We start from the raw sequence: 21,917 nt of genomic DNA, 5'->3' as shown, positions 1-21,917 counted from the left end.
GTGTGGCCAGTGGGTGAGGCAGAACATTTAGAAGTGAACCTGCGAAACTATAGAGCTACAAATAATCCAGAATGTAAATATGACACTGAATAAATATAGAATAAATATTATAGGCTACGTGCGCTACGCCTCAGTCAGAGACGTCTTCAGTTACACTGTAACACAGACTGCTGCTTCAACATCTACAGTAACTCTTTGAAGAAACATGGATGAAATGAAGTATGTTTAATTTCCCTTTGTGATTGAATGCGGTTGTGTTTTAGTGTAAAATATAAATATCCATATATCCCACATGGCTGAGTGACAAGAAACTCCTTGATTCCACCAGGTGTTGGTTGTTCCCTGCACCTCTTCCTCCTCCTCTACCTCAGCTGATTATTCCATTTTTATGTTTCTTTCGCATTCTTATAATAATAAACCTGGATTTCAGTGTTGGAGCACAAGGATTTTCCAACTCAGACTCCCACTGAGTTGGAGAGTCAGTGGCAGTGTTTATCAAATGCAAACATGCATGCTTACCCAAACACACACACATGCATACGATGAGGCGTCTTATCGCACGCTGTGTTAAGACCGCACACATTTACACACACTCAGGGTAAATATGATACCGGGGATTTCTCTCCTCAAAATTTGTCATTGAGATGGGTGCAGCTTTCTTACAAATACACACACTCATATGCATACGTTTAAAAATACACAGATACCGCAAACAAACACACACAGTTATCACAAACACACAAAAGGGGATTATTATTATCACATACACACATGCAGGAGGCTTAAAAGTGATTTTTTATTTCTCACACACTTGAGCACACATATGGCACACACAAGCACAAACTGGCACATGAGAAGGGTTAACTACACACACACACATACGCCCACACACACACTCACGCCGCATGCACATGCTTTCCTCACGTAGTCTAATCTCAAGAAAAAGAGGCAGAGACGGTTAGGCAGCGGCTGCAAACGAGGATTTACTGCATCTTCTTCCTCATCCTAAGCAGCCTGCTACAAAACACACACACACACACACCTACATGCACACGCACGCACACACACACACACACACACACACACACACAAAGCTTATTCAACAAAAATAAATATCATGCTGGTGGAAGGGAGGCCTTGGAAGGGAGACGTGTCCAAACTTTTTGCCACATGGATCAAAATTATGGGCCAAAACAAAATTGTTTTTCTTTCTTTTCAACCACAAACTGAGCTACAGAAATTTAATTAAACAAATAAATTAATCTCATTTTTATGGTTGGAATATATGTAAGATATTATAAATCCAAAACTTAAAAAGATTTGTCAGGTTTACCTCACTAAGAGAAAAGCGTCCAGTTTTCAGATTTTTTATGTCTTGATTGAAGAAAACAAAATAAGAGATTTGTTGAGTTCTGAGTAATAAAAAAGCATTTAGGTCACCCTTTCTTTAAAAACTCTTCCTCTATTTAACCGTTTTTTTTTAAGTAATGAAAAGCTGACCTGGGTGCAGAAAAGTTTGCATTTGAGTAAAAGTTACATATATGCGAAATTTGCAGGAGAAAGCAAAAATATTCTGGTTCTTCATAGAAAAATACTTAGTTTTTTTGTTATTCAGATATCCACTTATAGTGCACACAGGTTAAATGTATGTTTTGTTTAGTTTAACAATAGTTTTACACAATTTAAATTAAATTATGCAGTCCTCAAGTGTTAAACTTACAGATTAAATATGAAAATCTCAACCAAATGAGCACAAAAATCCTACAGAATGAGCCTAATTTATAAACATAAAATACTTTTTGTTCTAGCCAATAAATGCTACTGTAAAAATATTTTAGTTCATGGTGATTTTGCCCTAAATAAAAAAAAAAAATCAAATTTATATTATTCTTGAATTGAATAATATGACCAAAAATGTGACCAAAATCCATAACAGTTAATGTTGCTGCTTAGTAAGAACAGCATCCTCACTGAGGAGGATTACGGTGGCAGCATCATGCCTGGAGGCCATTTTGAATCCACGATCACAAAGATTTGAACAAGATGTTTGACTGAATTTATTAAACTTCTTTTGCAAACCAGGAACATTTTTACTCTGGATAGACGTATAAAAACTGAAGTTCTCATGTTTTCTCTGTTACCATCTGTTCATTAGAGCTGAAATTAATGATTATTCGATCGGTTATGTTGACGATTAATTGATTAATCACACCAAAGATTTGGCAATTTCTGCAGATTTTTCACTTAACCACTAAAACCTGTTTTCACAATATTAGAAATCAATATTGTGAAATATTTATTTCACAATATAAATATTGTGAAATAAATATATATATTTATTTCACATTTAATAAATAATTTCATAATAAATAAGTAATTTATATTTTTTTACAAAAAAAATTACATAGCCTAATTTTCAATAACATAAAGTTCCTTTAGTGTATGATTGATCATTTGTAGAGAAGGATGCATCTGCAGCTAAAAATAATAGTTTGATACTTTTGTGATGGCAATGGTACTTAATAGTAGTTGCTTGTTTGTTTGTTTGTTTGTTTGTTTGTTTGTTTGTTTGTTTGTTTTTCTGAAGTTGAACCACCAGCTGAGGAGTTTTGGGTAGGACATATTTACAGACAAAGAAGATTTTCATCTGAAATGCAAAACGTATATTTTTATACATTTTTGTTTTAATTACTGCTCTGAGTGTTTTGTTCTTTCAGCAAATGGCCATTTTTAGAGTCTGTATATTCCAGCTAATAATTAATCATTTACTAAATAGTTAATGATGATTCCAATAATCAATTAATCGCGATTAATACGATTAATCATTTCAGCTCTGCCGTCCATTTCTCTTTATACTTTCATAGATTTTTTCACTTTTGTTTTTTTTTGTTAGTTTTGTTGCCTTTTGACCCTCCAAAGATTTTTTTCTGCCCCTATCAGGATGACAGGCTTCTGGGTCACATAAAAATAGAGAACAAGCTTTTGCACTCTGGTTCAATCAACATGTTTGTTGGACTAGTTTGGTGTTTTAGTTGGGAGTATCACTGCTGTCCAGGGCTTCACGCCTGATTTGACACATTTGTTTCTGTTCTGGATTTGCCTGGAAGCTGCTCTACTCCAAATGTTCTTCAGCTGTCAGTTCATTTGGATCGAAAACCATCTGAACATGAGTTGGTGCCCTAAACGTTCATATGTCAGAATTCTAAACTTTTTGAACATGGATAAGAAAGAGCAAAGGATAAAGTTGCTAAAATCCTATTTGTTATCTATTTTTGTCCACACTCTCCTTTTTGCTGCTGCCATGATGACTCATGTTTCAATGAAACTTTAAAATGTCCCTCTGGATGAATTGGATCCCTATTTCTTTTTCTTTTTCTTTTTTTTTCCTGGGTTATATAACACAAACAGCTTTTGGTAAAATAGCGAGAACCTGAATCATCCTCTGGGTCAGTGGAAATGAAATCTGTTTTCATTCAACCTAAAAATAAAAATATCTGCTTTAGCAAAAATATTAGTAACATTTATTTAAGAAACTCATTGCTGTGAAATTCATTTTTACAGTATTAGTCATGGCATAAAAAGAGAGAAAGGAAGAGATTTGGGAGTTTTATTAAAAAAATAAAACAAACTTCTAGAATTAAATGAGGTTCAACTTTGTTTTTATTCATAAATGTTTAGCGCTGACAGACATTTTGCAACTGAAAACAGAAAAACTCTTCTAGTTCTGTCTAACATACAAAACAGCTCGCAGATCCAGCACAATCTTATCTCTAAACAGTGACAAAATCAACATCTTTTGATTTTCATGCTTTTACTGCATAGAGTTTTATGGTTTATTAGGCTATTTCAATAATATATAAATATTCTCAGTTATTCTGGCTGAAAAGCTTATTTTGTTTGAATAGATGTGCTCCAGTTGTGCACATCTTTCTAATCTTCTATTATTTGTTGAATTTTATTTAAAATGTGATTTAAAAAATAGTAAATAATTGAAACTACTTTCAATTTAAATTCAAACTGCTCATATTTAATGATTTTGCAAAGTCTTTTTCTTTTTCTGTTTGTCCTGTTGCAGTGGTGCCTCGAGGGTCGGCTGGTATCCTGCATGTTTTAGTTCGGTCCCTGGTTTAACTCACCTGGATCCAATGATGCTCATTAGAGCCCTAAGAAGAACATTGATATGCTGGAAATGTTGTTGCTGCCACAAGGGAGAGAACTAAACCATGCAGGATGTCCAGGACCGACTTTGGGCACCACTATCCTTGTCACAATTTACCACATTGATTTCTGCTTAGCTGCCAAACTGGTTCCCAATTAATCAATTAGTGCATCCAATCAAAATGCATTAAAACTGAAAAGAGAACAACTGTCAAGGGGTGAAGAATGGACGTGGCAAATCTAAAACACAGACATCTGCTTACTGAAAAACTTGAAACAGAAAGCTAAGGAAGAGTCCTTGAATCTAACACTGAACTATTCCAATTTTTGATTTTAAATGGTGAGATGGTGGAAAGTAATGAAGGAGCCAGATAAAGATGGGCTGAGTGAAGCTGAAGAGCAGAGAGACTGAGGAGAAAGAAGAAAAACTAAAACAAGACTCAAGAAATCGGAAAACTTAAAGGAAAGCACTTGACAATAATCTGGGAAACTGAACAAAACACAGAAATGAAGAAAATAACTTCATTTCATAAACCCACCAAAAAGAAACGAACAATAAAAAAACAACTCCAAAGGTCCAGGTTTTTGAAAACATGATAAATAGCTTCCATATCTTGGATATTTTAGTGTTTTTTTCTTAAAATGGCAAATTTTTGAAAGTTTGTTCAACAATATTTTAAGAAAAGTTCACACATTTTGTTCTGCATTTAGGTTCTAATATCATTTGCTTTCAAAACAAATCATCTCCATCTATTCTGGCAAAATTTCCATCTGACTACACTAAAATGATGCAATAGAACATGTGCACCAAGAAATAAAGAGCAGCTAAATATGAACACGCTGCTCATCCAAACACTCAAGCAGCTTATCTACAGAAGCTCCACCTAAAGCTAGATGTTTAGGAGCAGACTGAGAAGGATCCGAGTGCAGAAACGTCAAATCTGCACGATAAGAGAAGACAGACGGCTGGCGAGCAGTTTGAACAGACACACAGCGATGTGACAAAGACGGCGAACGCAGCTCGCATTCCTCACTTGCCCACATTTGTCACATCAGGCATCTGAAGTACACGCCTGATCGGCTGAGTGTGAGCGGATGTGAACGCGTGGAGGACGAACTTCGATTTGACACTTTCTAGCAGACACCCGATCCAGAGGGAGATGTGTCCAATCAGCTGTGAATTTGGTCCACAGTGTGTGTGTGTGTGTGTGTGTGTGTGTGTGTGTGTGTGTGTGTGTGTGTGTGTGTGTGTGTGTGTGTGTGTGTGTGTGTGTGTGTGACTTACTGCCAGCAATACATTTTTTTCCCAGTCTACAGTCATTTTCAGTGTCAGTGCCTGCTATTTTCTAGACTATTATGGTAATATTATAATAAATTCATTAAATTTATATATCTTTAAGGTCTACCAGGTCTAATTTAAAACCATATATATGGAATCTTATTTCTGCCAAATTTTGTTCACCTCAATCCAGTTAATTTCAATATATCTCAAATCTTCAGATCAATTTAGACATGATGTAATTTGATCCTTGGTTAAAAGAAAGTAGGAATCTGTCCGAATAAACTCAGCTGGTCAAATCAAATCAAACAAGAATGTGGTGATTAGTAGAAAGAAACAGATGTCCTTTGTTTCTTTGGATTTAAATTGTAGGTTAATGCTGATTAATGGCACTGATTAATGGTCTGTTGGTGGCTTCACAGTTAACAGACAATCTGTTAGCTAGTAACGCTAACTATGGAGTAAAAACCAAAGAGAGAACTCATATTTCAGCAGCAGCAGTTCCTTTGAAGACACCGTTCAGAAAAGAGACACAGAAACGTTGGACCAAGTTTATCCCATATGGGAATTTATAAGTGACATAAAAAAAATTTAAACGCTGTTCTGGATTTAACCAGAAGCCAACAAACAGAGGCTAAAATGTGATCTCTTGTTTCATATTGAATTACTAACTAATAAAATACTCTTTTTCTGTTTTTAATACTCAGAAACTTACAATCAATTAAATGTGCAAGTTGTTTATCAGTTTAAATCATTCTCTCAGTTCAATCATTTCAAATTCCTGCATTAAATTCTATGTTGTTTCTCAATGTTTTTCATGCATTAAGACATTAAGAAACCTTAGGAGTGTGTTCGCTTTAAACTGTGGTGTACATCAGAAGAGCTTCGGCTTTTAAACGATTACAAACGCAGCTCCAAAAGAAAAACATTTAAAATTTTTATGCTAGATTTTTTCCAGAGAGAGCTATTAAACCCTGAAAACGTGAACCTCGTGTCATATATCATTCTGTTTATACGTATTTCTGCGCACATACATATATTTAACAATGTAGGTCTCCACTGATTTGCATGAATGTATAAGTAATAAAGGGAATATGTGAAAAGTTTGTGTTTGTGCTGGGAGAAAAAAGAAAATGTGTGAATCAGAGCATAAAGATGTGTGTTCCATGATTCACTCCCTTGTTACCCATCAGGCCTATCGTGCAGCCGTTCAGGCCCTGGTTACACAGCTGAGTGAACCACCGGCGCGACCTTATTGAACGCTGCGTTTGAAGATGATGCAACATGATGGCCGGTCGCGCTTTTGCTTTAAAAGAAGGAAATCCAATGCTTTTCTTAGTCCGCAACTGAGCATGCAGCAGAAAAAGTAAAAATAAAAAAAGAAATGAGGAGCAAGACAGTGGCATGCAGGGTTTACTCTGCCTACCCTGACTATGACAAAATGAGAGATGATAATGATATCCTGGCAGCTGTAATGATTAATAACAAAGAAAAGTATTTAGACATTTAAGTTTTTCCTCATTTTGCGTCATTACTGTCTAAAACTTTAATGCATTTCATTCAGATTCCATGTGACTAAGTGGCTAAATTGTGAAATTAAAGGGGAAAAAACCTGAATTTCTTTTTTTTTTTTTTTGCAAAGAACAATCCTAAAGGTGTGGCATCTATTTATATTTAATCCTCTGAGTCAACACTTTGTCAAACCTGCTTTCACTGCAGTTACAGCTGCAGTGAAAGTCTTTAGAAGTGTGACTGTGGAGGCGCACCTCGAAAGACTGAAACTTCTGTCCATAGCTCAGTCTCAGTCAGACCGGACTGAGAGCATCTTTAAAAATCTGAGGATTAAATTTCACATTTTGCCACATGAAAAAGCTCCTTAAATGTGTTTGAAATGCATGACTTGGGGGAAAAGTCAAACCATGTGAATTCCGTGTGACAGCCTAACCCTAAAGTTTGTGTTTGTAAAGAAACAAAATGTGGAAAAAGTGTGAATAAGTTTTGCAAGGCACTGAAAATTGTTTTCCGACTAGGAGAAACTGCAGTTTGTCATTTGAGCCAGTAGAGGGCAGACTATGACCAAATTACAAAAACATCACAAAGATTAATTACCTGGTGAAAATATTTGCCTATTTTAAAAACAATCCCCCATAACATCTATTATCAAGCCATAAACTTATTTTTGGGTAGTAATTATCTATATGCCAAGAACGAGTTAACTTCATTCCAAAACCAGAAGCAGGATCTCTGTCCACACAAGTCAAGTTTGACAGGTTTCACAGCGTCACAAGTTAAGTGCAAGTCAAAGCAAAACCGCATTTATTCAGGAAAGGTGAATCATCTACAGATGACCTGAATAAAAAATGCTGACACGCAATACAAATGAAAAACATGCAGAATAACTTTTAGATGAGAGGCAATAAATAAGAAACACAAAAGAGACAAAGGTCACACAGGTAGATGAGCAATACCACAGTTAAAATGAAAAAACACAACCGTAGAAAATAAAAACAAAAATTATAGCTTCTTACTGACAAACTGAGGGAAAAAAGAGGACAGGACATATTTTAGTTGTTTTTTTAGGTTTACACAGACTGAATGGCAGAACTATGCAGACGAGTTTCCTCCTCTTCAGTAATTCACTCGTTTTATGTCCAGATCTTTTACTGGTTGTGTTTCAATAAACCTTCATGGTGTCATAAATAGGTTGCAGATATTGTAAACATTTTTCCCTCACATGTTACATTCTTGTTTCTGAGAAACATTTAACGGAAAAGCTTCACCTGCATATTGGAAATACATTATAAAACACAAGTAAATAATCCAATTTCGTTTTAATTAAGAACATAATTTATTGCCTAAAATGTAACAACATGCCATCTCTAGTGAATATTCAATCATTTGTAGCAAGGGATGCAAACACAGCTAAAAATACTTTTAATATTAATGTGAAAATCTCAGGTTTTTCTGCTCGACTTAAGATCCAAACAGTACAAACTGATCTAGAGACTTTCTTTTGATGAACTGATTAATAAATATGTAGCAAACGATGCTTAATGGAAGATTTTTAAAATGTTTTTAGTTGTTGTTTTTTTACTATATTTTAACCAGGTGAAGTCAAAACACCCTTTTGAAAAGTTCTTGTTTGAAGATATTTACAGACAAATAATTTTTTAAATCTTAAATAAAAATGTGCAGATTTTGTACAGTTTTGGATTAATTACTGTTCCAAATGATTGGAAGGACTGACCTTTGAATCTACTGTTATGATTATCTCAGTAATCGATTCATAACAGCTTCAACCCCAAATTTCTTATGTGCTGCTAATCATAACATCATCATATTTGATAATCTTTCCGTCCTGAGTCACCACAATCTGCTCCCACGTTTCAATTTTCCCGTTTTTCCTTTCCACGCGTTGGACCTTCACCTTCCCAGTTGGCGGTAAGTTGCTGGGAAGGTCCTTCGCGGCTTCGTGGTTTAACTTCAGCTTCATGAGTTGGGAGGTGATGTCCGTCCCGCCCGCAGCCGCTTGTCTGTTTCTGTTCTCTGCCGGCTTTGTGACGGGATACTTGGGCAGTCCAATCTGGGCACGCAGAGGTTTCATTTCTGGTCTGGGTGTCCGCTCCCATTTCAGTATATCTGGACCTTTATCATCTCTTTTTCCTGGTAGCTGAATCCTGTCGATCGGGTTTCCCCTCGGTTTCATTGGTGATGCAGGTCTGGGTCTGGGTCTGGCTGCGAGTTCACGTGATGGTGGCTTTAGGACGTTTTGGACGTCTCTAGGTGGCGTACTGCTTCCTTTAACTGTTCTTGTGGTTACTCGAATTTCATCTATGATGCTAACCATGGCGGCTCTCTGTCCGGGCTCCGGCTGCACCATCTTGCACACAATGTCGCAGTAGGGCTGACCTTGCATGACCTCCTTGACTTTAGCAGGACAGACGGAGGGCGTGTGGAGCCGGACCCGGGCGTAGAGCTCAGCGATGATCTTCCCCATGGCCCAGACATCTGAACGCTGATTTCGCTGGCTTCGCCACCGCAGAACCTCCGGAGCTGAGTACGCCTCGTTCCCCATGTCGATGGCCGAGTTCAGGCCATGTCTGAAAAACTTTGCCAGTCCCAGGTCGATGATGACTGCTCTGTTTGTCTTATGCTCCACCTGACAGGAAACAGTTAAGGAAGTCATAAATTAAATAAAAAAATACAGTTTATAACTTTTTATTGCAATATCCCCAGGTGAAAAAGCTACATATGCATTCAAAAAATATCATAATCTTAAAAATAAACTACCTGTAATAAGTAATTACCTGAAATAGTGTTAAAGTTTATTTTGAAGCTCTAAATGTGCATTTGGATATTAAAGTTGTAAACAGGGGTGGCCATTTATCACATCGTTTATCATTTATCATGAAAAATTTCTTGCTATGGGATTTTTTTATTTATGGTTTTTTGTGTTTGTTAGAATAAAGTTTGGTGTTTTTTTTTCTTTTTAGTAAAAGAAGATAATATTTGATAAAACACGTATCAGAGTAACAGTGCTGGTCAGAACTGCTGCAGAAATTACAACTGAATTCTGCCAGAATTTTAATAAATTGAGCTACAGATGGTGGCCTGGACGGATTAAAGAAAGCTTTTAAAATAATTTTAAGGGTGCCGGTTTTGTAAGTCTCCTCATCTACTTATCTCATTTCATTAATGTTATTTTGTGTTCATCTCTAAAGTTCATATTTGCTTTACAGCTTTCTGCCAACTGGAGATTGATTTTGCTGCCAGGCTAATACGGTAGCTGTGTTGGTTTATATTTTTGCAAATCCTCTTTGAATAACAGTGAAGTGGCTCCTTCGCGCTCTTTTAATCTGCTCTCTGATTCAATATCAAATTTTCAAAAAGCACATTTACAAAACTATTAAATCACTTCATTCTGCTGAACGATGCTAAAAATTGGGATTTTATTGTCTTCAACAAAACTTGAAGTAGGTAAAAAAAAAAACAAGCGTAATTGTGGCTTTTAAATCTTTCTTACCATTTACAGTAATCACAAAATGTATTTACTGCACCTCCTTTTGAACATCTCTGTGCTCATGTTTGTCTAACGTTTGGAGCTGATCGACTCACCATGATGTTTTCAGGCTTCAGATCTTGATGGACGATGTCGTTTAGGTGGAGGTGCATCAACCCTTCACACATCCCACTAACGATGGTGGCTTTAGTTGATGGAGTCAACTAAAAAAGGAGGAAGATCAAGTTCAAACCAATATTACCTTCAGGCCAAAATTTAGCTGCATGTTGGAAGAATGTAATGTGAATTTGCCAGGACATGCAAACCGGTGGTGAAGCAATACATGTTAACTCTAAAATAACCAGCTTTCATCTTTCAAAACTGAAGCAATTAAATAAACGCAGTTTTAAGAACACAAAGTGTTTGATCAGGAATTTATAGTAAAGGCAGAAGCTAAATTCTGTAGGACGGTTTTATTTTGTATCACATTTGTATTTCTATTGAGGCCAAAAGAAATTTAGGATTGAAGAACACAATTTGAAGATGTTGGTCACTGAGAGACTAAAGAAAAACCCAGAAAATTATTTCTAAAATATAACAGATAACTCCACAAAATATACATATAAGTCAGCATGGTTATAAACACTTTTTGAGCTGGGAGGAAGGATCTATGACAATGCTTCTTTGTGTAACCAGGATGCAGCGGCGTGTGACTGAATGACATAAAATAAGCTTAGGTATGTTTTTGTTTGTATCCTTACCTGTATTCTGGATTTTGCTGACTGGAAGATAGTTGTCTCCAAATCCTCTCCAAATATAAACTCCAGTGGAATAATCCATTTACCATCAGTGAGTGTTATGTTGCCCAGGAGCTTCACTATGTTGGGATGTTCTGCTTTGCTGCACAACAAATGGTGAAGAAGAAGAGAAGAAGAAACAGAAGATTAAAAATCTAAGAAAATCATAACATTCTCTGACAAAAGGGCAGGAAACCATCTGGGTTATACAGACTACACAGGAGGGAAGCTGAAGGGAAAAACAATTATCAAATTGTTCTATCATCCATCCATCCATTTTCTTTACACCCTTGTCCCTCAGTGGGGTCGGGAGGGTTGCTGGTGCCCATCCCCAGCTAACGTTCTGGGCGAGATGTGGGGTCACCCTGGACAGGTCGCCAGTCTGTCGCAGGGCAACACAGAGACACACAGGACAAACAACCATGCACACACACACTCACACCTAGAGGCAATTTGGAGAGGCCAATTAACCTGACAGTCATGTTTTTGGACTGTGGGAGGAAACCGGAGTACCTGGAGAAAACCCACACATGCACAGGGAGAACATGCAAACTCCATGCAGAAAGACCGGGGCCGGGAATCAAACCCAGAACCTTCTTGCTGCAAGGCAACAGCTCTACCAACTGCACCACTGTGCAGCCCAATTGTTCTATCAGTTTAAAGCTAAAACTTTTAGCCTACACATTTAGTTAACCCTTTATTTAAAATATGAAAACCTGGGCCGATATCGTTATCCAACATAAATGCTGCTGTTATTCCCAATAACCAATATTTCCTGATATTATATACTGTGAAACACCAGCATTGCTTCTCTCCTTCAGTTAAAACACATCCTGTGCTGAATCACTATAACTGTCACATGACTGAACAAACCGTTCCACACCTGCCTCTCCTGGAAAACAAACACTTAATGGACACAAATGTTGGACCCAGTTTTACTTATCAGGCTTGTACAGAACTGAAAAAAGTGACAATTATGCACTACTGTGTGATGGTCGGCCACATAATATCTCAAGAACAGACATCAAAGTTTATGGTTATTGTGCTAAAATGGTGATTGGTTTTGCAAGGTGCAGGAGTCTGCAACCTTTACAAGACAAGAAGGAGCCATTCTTCCCCTCAGTTCAGCTACATAAAACGTCACAAATATTGTTTATTACTTCTGTTTTTATAACTGCATGGCTGTGACTGTGTGTGACAGTATTTATAGCCCCACAAAGACACATATTTCTCATGAAAAAACATTCCTGATACACTTCTTTAGGACACCAGTCACATTAAAAAGTGTGATTTGTAACATCAAACTGCACATAGTAAATGTATTTAAATTTTTATTCTTTTATGCTTTCATTGAACAGTGGAGAAAATAGTCAAATTAACAGTTTCTTAAGCATAATTAACTGGAATTTATTATGACAATGATAAATCTAAATTCTTATCATGATAAGAAGTTTATCATAGTAAAAGATGCATTTCCTGAGGAAAAAAGAGGCTGGATGTGTTTTTTATAACTCTTTAAATCTTGTCCTTACTTGTAAACTTCACATTCTCTCTCCAGATCTTTCCGATCGATGAGATGTTGGGGGACTTTCTTCACTGCAGCCCAGGTGCCTTTATATTGTTGCCGGTAGACTTTCCCAAAGCAGCCTTTAGCGAGCGTTGCTGTGGACCACGCCATGCTGGAGGAACAGAGTTAAAACATTAAAACCTCAATAAATACTCTAATTACAGAGGTGGACTGATTACTATGTGGTGAAAGCTACTCTGTCTCGTTTGATTTAATGTTTTGATGCTATGGTATGTTCTGCTGTGATGTAATTTCCTGTGTAAACTGAAACACGTGCTGTGAAAGAGGAAACGCTGCATCCATGTGGCGGTGGCAACGCCTTCAGGAATTTTCAGGATATTTTTATAAAAACAGAATCAAGTGGAAATTTCTGATATGGACATTCGACTCTGGAGCTGCTGCAACATTCAGCTGCATGAAGGATGATGGAGACCAGAAACAGAGTCTGTGTTACTCTGATAATATTAATGATCTTAATCCAACATATTGATTAGATCTGATTTAATCATAGACCCTCACCTATGGAACAGCTTCACATATGTTGGATTAGTTGTTGTTATGATTTTTACTATTAGATATTCCTAACCAAATGTTACCTTAAAATAAATACCTACATTACAGTTAACTTTGTCTTTAACCTTTTATTAATTTTATATTATTCTATTTATTTAACTTTATTGCATTTACTGTAATACCAGCTTTAATAGAAAAGAGTAAAAATATCCTTTATTGTCCACAATGGAGAAATTTCTGGAGATTGTCAGATATCTACCAGGTTAGTTCAGAACCAGCTGGGGACAAATATTGTTACCTACACAGAAATTAATATTTAATCATTCCTGCTGTTTGACAGCAAATCCTAAAAACTGATTCAAATCTGTTACCTGAAATAATTTTTGCCTCAGAAACTCAAAATGTGTCTGTGTTTTTACAGAAGCTGTCACATTAAAAGAACATTTTCCTCGATATTTTCCAAATAAAAATGAATTAATGATTGATTAATACTGTTAATAATTAATTGATTATGTACATTCTTTAAGATATGCTGACAGAGCGGATTATTTAAAGGAACTGGATCAAGTTTCTTAAGAAGGGAGTGTCATTTATGATGAACAGGTCCAGTTTCTGTGGAACTGCACAGAAGGAAGTAAAGTCCGACACGTCAAACATCTTCCTGAGCTACTTTTGTTTCAATAAACAATACTTTAAAATTAGGTGAATATGAAACCAAACAACTGGATAAATATGTAAAACATTAAGAACAATGTTCACAAGCATAAAGTAAATAAAGAAAAATTGTTGTCAAGCTTTTCATGTGGGTTTGATGTGTAAATAAGATCAGCTCTGATCTAAACATTCAAATCTTCAGACTTCTGTGGAAAATTTCACACAGTCAGTTGTGCATAAAAACGCAGACAAACTGGTTAACCCAGAAATTAAAAGTTTATCGCTGACACAGGAACAGCTGATCTGTGTTTTACAGCATGAAAGTGAAAACACATCATTTCTAATAGAGTTCATTTATACAAAATAGCCAGAAAGAGGAGTTTAACAACAACATAAATATCTAAAACACTTCATTTAGTTTTGTACTGAACTATAAACTGAATCCACTGCTCTCTCAACATTTGTCCTAAAAATGCAGGTATTGATCTTCTCCTACCTTTTTGCTCTTGAAGGGAAGAAAGTCCGTCAGGTCTGAACATGAGTTTGCATAGCTGTTTCTCTTTATTGCTGACAAACCACACCTTCTTTCTTTGTGACCCACTTCCTGAAACAGAAATACCTGCTCGTTGTTTTAAAAGGAGCTTACCGTAAAGAAGCAAAACCAATGATAAGCAGGTGCGTCACGGTCAGGTGAGTAAAGGAGCGAGTTTCCCTGAGATGATTCATGGAAAACACACTTTGAGAAAAACAGTGTATATGATGAAGTACAGTTCTCAATAAGTGGAGGTTTTATTTTTTGCCTTTTCACCCCTTTTGTGAGATTATAAAATTAAGTTGATGATAAAGTTTTTATGTACGTATAAAGAAAAGATAAACATCTCTTTTCCCCCATGTTTTCAAACAGATTCTACCTTTGGGACAGTTTATTTGCAGTCAGGATGTTTCCTTAGTTTTGTGTTTGGCCTCCATGTTGTGGTGCTAAGTTTCACTGAGTGGGAGGTTTGAGTCATGATGAGACGGAAACTCTGCTCTCCACTTCCAGAATCCACAAATATTCCCCAAATCTTCTGATTAGCTTTTCTTCTTTCACTTTCATTTCTAAATACTTTAATTTAGCAAAATATCACCGGCGCATTACTGTGAGGGGAAAAAGACAATTATTATTGAATATTCTATATTACATCACAGTTTTAATCACCCTTGAATTACTATGCAGACAGTTGGTGTGACAGATACAAAGCTACATTATAAAAAAGAGCAAGAATGATATTGATTTTGTATGTGTTTCATAGCGTGCCATATCTAAATATATAGTAGTAAATATTTAGAAATATATAATATAACATATATATTCCTGGCTGTGTCCCCATCACGTGTCAGAACGGCTGCCATCATATTTTATTATTAAAGTTACACTTGTTACATTTTTGGATATAGACAAATTTAAAGTGACTCAAACTAAATGGAGAGCATAAAGGGTCATTTAAAAACATTTTTAGGCAGAATATTAATGTTTACACTGTTCAGCAAATGATTATTTTTATATGTGTCTGCTAAAATGTAAAAAGAAAAAGGTATATTTTGTTAAATATTTCAGCATCCATCTTATTACAAGATATTGTATATTGGTATAAATATTGAAATATAGAATACACAGAATAACAAGGCAACTGTGCTTATAAATATTTAGATAAGTATGAATATTTACAGGCTGTAAAAAACAGAAGCATCAGCCTCAGTTCTTCAAACATCTTTTTTCTGGATGTAAACATCTTGCTGGGGAAACATTCATTCATTTTTTAATGCTGTAGAAAACAAAACACAAAATGAATCCTCAGAATGAACTTTTCTTTCACTCCGTAGCTTTAAATCACAAACTGAAATGTGAATGAAGTGTTAAATGCCGTTGCTCTGATTTATCCGGCGATGAAATGAACAGAGTAACAGCGCCATCTGTTGGTCGACCGAGCATCAGAATAAACGTTAAATGAAATCAATTCAACAGTAATTCTCACATCAAATTTGAATTATTTAAATTAATATGTTCTTCTTCCAGGTAATACTTGATCAAGTTAATAAAAAGTACATTTAAAGTAAAAAAAAAAAACCCAACTACTTTATTTTAGTAACTCATACACGTTTTTTTTATTGTATGTTTGTTTTTTGAACACAACGTTTTCAGCGGTAAAAAGAAAAGAACATGTTTAAGCCATTGGACAATTATTCTATAACTTGGTTATCTTTATGTTAGAAGAGAGTGAACTTTCAAGAAAATCAATAATCAATATGTACCATAACTTTCTCCGTCTGAGCAGAAACAAAACAAAAGTTATCTTTAAACAGGAATGATGAAGAGTCAACACGAAGCTGAGATCTGGAGGTAGTGATAGATATACCTGCACCTTCAGAGACAAATAAAGACAGTTAGTTAACGACTTTGTTATTATCTTTCTAAATTAATCCATCATTGAGAAGATGTTTTAGCCGACTGTACTTAGCAGTTTTTTAGTTAAATTCAGCCAGATTGGAGAATTTTCTGGTTTGGAAACCATGCAAAAGCTTTAAATGATAGTCTGGGTTCTTGTTGACGTCTTGGATGAGTTGTTGATGTCCTCTTGAAGAAAAGTTGGTACGAATAAACCAAATTGTTATTTTTCTAAACAGCTTTTTTGTAAATAGAGGTGCTTGTTTAATATTTTGGGAGGCTGATGCAGCTTGAATGTGGCTTCCAACAACTCTCTACAATAATTGATTATTAACTAATGTAATTAATCTATGCATATGTCTAAAACCCGCTTTTTCTTGCAGGGCTGCTGGAGCTCTGGAGCTCTATCTCAACCCATCCCAGGACCAGTAAAGGCAATTGTATTTCTTTACCATTTCCATATAGAACCCTAACGCAAACATCTAAACATCTGAAAAATTCAATAAAAATCTGTTTTGATTTCAAACGTCTCTATATTGTTTGATTTTGAGTTCACGCCTGAACATTTCGGTCTCCTTCAGTCATTACAAAGACGTGGATTTCTCGTGGGAACTGGGAAAACAGCGTTTCGTTTACAGCTTTACTAGCTGCTGAAACTGGAAGGTCGTTGACAAAAGGCTGGCGCACAGAGAGGCGCTAATGCTTCCCACGTACCGAGGCGGTAGGTGACATGCAAATGTGTTGAGCTGCTGCAAAAGGCTACGGATAAAGTCATGCTTTAAATGCAACAATCATATACCTTTTGCGCTGATTTAATGCCATTTGTTCTTATTTCATGTCCAACCAAGAGGCGAACCAACGTTACGCACGGATTTGGCACATTTTACGCACAAAATGAAATTGATCTCATTGTATCTATTTTGTTATCACCTGATCCAATGTAGTTAAGGTAGAAGAGTGCATTTCATCATCCAGCTTTTATAAGTTTTGCTACAGCGTTTAAAATACGTCATTTTCAAATGGAAATCCCTCTCAGCTCCGACTCCTGCCAGCAAACAGTCAGGCATCGAGATTAACAAAATCATGTGGAGTTTTGAGTTTTTAGATTTAAAACCTGTTTTCACACTATTTCCTCTTGCTTTGAATTCATGCAGACCAAACTCACATCTGGAGAGAAGCTGATCGTTGGAGGACGTAATTCACTATTTACTGATTGAGAACTTTTTGAACTGTTTTCAAGCTCTTGAACAGCACGGATTGGATTTTATAGATGTTTAAAATGGGTCATCGTCATAGAGTAAAGCTAAATTAAACAAAGGATTGATTTCTGAGAGGAGACAACCTGGAGCACCCGATCAAATCCCCCCTCCCACTTCCTACTGTTGAGCTGGTGGCGTCCATGTGCCCCTAACTGTGAACAGCACGCGCCCCCAAGGTGTCACAAGCTCGTGCGGAACTGATTTACATGCATGACAAACATCCGTGAACCCAGTGGGGAGCTCCGAGGTACATGAAGACGACTCTTCCGATCTTCACGGAAATCTGATAGATGTGGAACAGGAGGCTTCTGATCACACGATCCCAGATCTGACTGAACTGAAGAACATTTCCAAGAAATGTAACAGTATAAAACATGTTCAGGTAAAGAGTGCGCAGCTGTTCTCATCTAATTCACAGGATTGACGTGATGTTTTCTGACTGTTGAATGGATTTTCAGATACCTGCACTGATGCGTAAAACCAAAAAGTGAGGATTTTGTTTCTCTGGAAACAAAACTTTTCACTTCAACTCTTCACATGACAACATTTGCTATGAAGCATAGATTCTAACAGTTGTGTTGCTTTAAACTTGTAATAATTAGATATACCATCATAAAACGTTATCAATATGTTATTATTTTTCACGTATTTTCACTTAATTTATATTAGTACTGTTTTCATTATTTACTTGCAGATTTTTTTTTTAATTGTTTGTTTTCTTCGGTTATTTTAATTACTTTATTTTTTAAGAGCGACTCCAGATTTCAAATCGGCGTCATGATGGCAGCCGTTCTGACACGTGATCGGGACACAGCCAGGAATATATGTTTTATTATATATTTCTAAATATTTACTACTATATATTTAGATACGGCACACTATGAAACACATACAAAATCAAATAGATAATGTAGCAATGAAGTGTTTTAGAATCTATTTTCTACAACTTCAGGTGATTTTATGTGGTTCTGGTTCGGAGGGGATGAAAGTGAACCTGTAGTTTGTGTCAATTCATAATGAGCTCAGAAATGTTACATATTAGTAATGAATTGATAAACTTAGATGAAATTGAATTCTCTGTCATAAAAATGTAAGAAAATATCCGACAAAATGATTAGTTTTTTTTTTTTTTCTTTTTAAGTAAATTAGCTTGAAAAGGGGCTGGCTTTTGTCAAACGTCAGACAATCCGTCATTTTACGCGCAAGGCTCTAAAGTTAACCTTTCATCGGTAGTTAAAGGGTTAAGCCAAAAATAAAAATCTGTTTTGTTTTGTCTGTTTACGTGTAAAAATAAATCAATCTTTCTCGTCCAACAGCTCACAACTAATACAAACTTTTACCACAACTTTTCTCCAATACCGTGAGTATCACGCGTGTGCGTGGTGTGGGAACGTGGGGTCAAGTCTCTTCACAGCAGACAGACTTTGTCAGAGATGCATCAGATTTAGCAGGTAATAAAAGTGAGGATGAAGCTTCCCGATCCACATTCCCACGATGAGAACAGAGCAGCAGGACACGCTCCCACTGTCACACTTCCAGCCTGTGCGGCGTTTGTCTGCGTGTTGCAAAGAGTTTGTGCCGTTTGCCTTTTACGCACCGAGAACATATAGTTACCAACAACAGCTGTGAAGGGGAGGTGTTGGGTCAAAACTAATCATTGTTTTATCATTTTATTTGAGTGTTTTATCTCGGTATATTCGGTTGCCTCTGATCAATTGTTCTTTAACTATTGTGTTTAGAAATGGGGTCCAACCGACCCCACACATGTAAAACTGTACGTTAACCTCAGTCCTCACATGCACAAGGCTTAAGGTTCTTTCTTTATGTAATTTCCTACTCAAGGGGTCCATCTGTTCTGTTATCTCAGCACTGTTCCACTGAAGAAGGTAAAGCCAATTCCCAAGCAGATTTGAGCAGAGCTCACCAATCTTTGATCCTGAGCGGGTTACAGGTTGTGGAATGGAATAAAAACCTCATTGGTCTTGTGTCCAGTTCTTTACAGGTCTTGAGTTAATTTTAAAAACCCCAACAGAAGGCAACTGTTCTGACTCTTTATTAACTTAAATGTTTTCCTTCGTATCTTGATATTCTACCAAAACATATTTATTTATTATTTTTTAATTACAGTTTAGAGGAACATTATCAGAGGGCATGACCTCAGATAATGTTTTCTAAAAAAAAAAAAAAATCTGAAGATGAAGTAATAAAATTGCCTTTAAATTTTTAAAACGCTAAATGAAAACAGAAAAGAAAATAATGGGTAAATAAAAACTACATCATAAAATAACAGAGATGCTAAATCGCATTCGTGCGCAAATGATATTTATTGCATCATTTTAAAATAATTTGAGGTGTGACCGTCTGGTTCCCAGATTCCACTGAAACAAATGTCGGCACTGCAGGACTTTACACGAGTTCAGTTCTTCTTTAAAACCAGAGGTGTGAAAATGTAACCAAATGAGAGACATTTTGTTGGGAAGGACCGAACAGAGACTTTCCCACAGGTCTAATTGAAAATGCGCATTTAGCGGAACCTGACTTCGCACCAGAGCGCGTAAAGTGTGCGTCACAAGGACTGTTAGCGATGCGTCAGTTCCAACACGTAATCAAAGCGCAAATGGAAGCTGGTGTTTCGCTTTCCCACGAGAAAAAGCTGGAAAAGGTTCCGGGAGAAACTTCCAAGGAAAGTAAAACTAGGAACGATACTGAAAAAAGTCTGCCGGAGTGCTTCAGCGATCTTTGGTATTTCTTCAACTTTTTTTTTTTAAATATCAAATAATAAAGTTTCGCTTTCATGATTTTTTTTTATCATAGTCTACTGTGCTACATTCAACAGTAAACTTTCATAATTATGGGAATGTTTATATGCAGATTTTTCAAACTTTAAATCCTTAGAGTTTTTAGTCTGACCCCCACCAAACTAAGGACTACATTTCATGTCCTTTGAATTGCGTGTCAGCAGACACGCGTGGAAAACAAACGGACCCTTGAAAGGCATCTGATGTTAGGATGGAGGCTGATTACCATGAAAACAAAGGCGAGCATGCGCACTGGGGGCTTTTCCGCTTAGCATTTCCACTGACATGTCGGTATCAAATGTTTATTTCGCGGATGTAAAGCCTTGAAGTGAAGCCATTTATACATTTGCATATAAAGACAATACATTTAAAAATATATTTGATGACTTTAATTAGACCCAGACCCAGCAGGTTGGTTTGAAAGCTAAATGTTTGTGAAAATGTATTAAAGTTTATAACATTTGTTTTATATATTGTCTTAAAAAAGTATTCTCTCTCCCTGAACCTTATCACTAATATTCATATCCAATTAATATTGGTTTGACATAGTTCATCACCAAGCAAAGAACAATTGTCGAGTGGGAGCAAAGTGATGCACAGGTCCTGTTATTTTATTTCATGAATACAAATCTAAAAAGCATAAATATAAGAAAAAGCTTTGAAATGATTTCTTTAACAGAAACAACTGTTAAAGAAAAAAGCATATCTTTAAAGTATCCTATATTATATATTCCCATCTTGTAATATTTTAAAGAACATTGAATGGTTTCATCAGGATGTGAGTGATTATTTGAACACATCTGGATTTCTGGGACATAATGTTATAAATTACAATTCAGCATTTTGATTAGTTTTAATGGAGAATAAAATGATGGAGTTTGAACTTTCAAATAGCTTGACTCCAACACTTTTTACTCTTTTTACTAGGGGTCCAATGATTGCAGTTTTCTGGCCAGTCGCTGATTACGAAATGTAAAAAACTTGACCTGCTGATTGGGATTTTGGCTGATACAATTTTTTTTGTCTGAAATGTCACTACCTAGAGCTAGAAAATGGCTGAGTTGGCAACAGTGGGGGGACTTTTGTAAAGGTGCAGACATGAGCTGGTGAGCGGATCTGTCAGTCAAACCTCTCACTGCAGAGCAGAAGAGGGCAGATGCTGGTTTTTATTCCTTTGGTGAAGTAGATGAGATCAACCAATCACTGATCCCCCAAAATGAAGGAAATAGACTCTGATAAATTGGGTGGCAGATAAATGGGGGCACCCTTACTTTTTACAGTAAAATTCACGCCCCTTGTGCTGAAATGTGCTCCTTTCTCCTGCTCACCAACATGTTTGACCTAAATGTGAAAACAGAACCCAACCAGGTTTTTCTGGAAGCTGTTCTCTGTTTCTGAATAAATGAAACACAAGCTGTGTGGATTTCAGTTGTTTATTAACTATAAGTATAACTATGAGAATAATTAT

General features: G+C 36.2%; 1 protein-coding gene across 1 annotated transcript; it reads right to left on the bottom strand.

The window, feature by feature from the left end:
- Positions 1-7,736: 7,736 nt before the first annotated feature.
- LOC103477589 (uncharacterized) lies at positions 7,737-14,555 on the bottom strand. Its single transcript, XM_008430787.2, has 5 exons — positions 14,464-14,555; positions 12,766-12,912; positions 11,198-11,336; positions 10,553-10,660; positions 7,737-9,596 (listed from the first exon to the last, which is right to left on the bottom strand). The coding sequence occupies exons 2-5, from the start codon at positions 12,909-12,911 to the stop codon at positions 8,748-8,750; spliced, it is 1,242 nt and encodes a 413-aa protein (XP_008429009.1). The 5' UTR covers position 12,912; positions 14,464-14,555; the 3' UTR covers positions 7,737-8,747.
- Between the last annotated feature and the right edge of the window lie 7,362 nt (positions 14,556-21,917).

The sequence above is a fragment of the Poecilia reticulata genome, chromosome 16 (genome assembly GCF_904066995.2).
Source record: "Poecilia reticulata chromosome 16, P_reticulata-male-v2, whole genome shotgun sequence".
Taxonomy (NCBI): domain Eukaryota; kingdom Metazoa; phylum Chordata; class Actinopteri; order Cyprinodontiformes; family Poeciliidae; genus Poecilia; species Poecilia reticulata.
This window is presented reverse-complemented; position numbering and strand designations above follow the sequence as displayed.

What these genes read in the sequence shown, in the direction of transcription:
- LOC103477589 (XM_008430787.2), bottom strand. Translation starts at nt 12,911, where the DNA reads ATGGCGTGGTCCACAGCAACGCTCGCTAAAGGCTGCTTTGGGAAAGTC. An exon ending in AGAGAATGTGAAGTTTACAA is followed by an intron (nt 11,337 to 12,765) that starts GTAAGGACAAGA and finishes TTTGTTGTGCAG; the next exon opens with CAAAGCAGAACATCCCAACA. An exon ending in CAGCAAAATCCAGAATACAG is followed by an intron (nt 10,661 to 11,197) that starts GTAAGGATACAA and finishes CTCCTTTTTTAG; the next exon opens with TTGACTCCATCAACTAAAGC.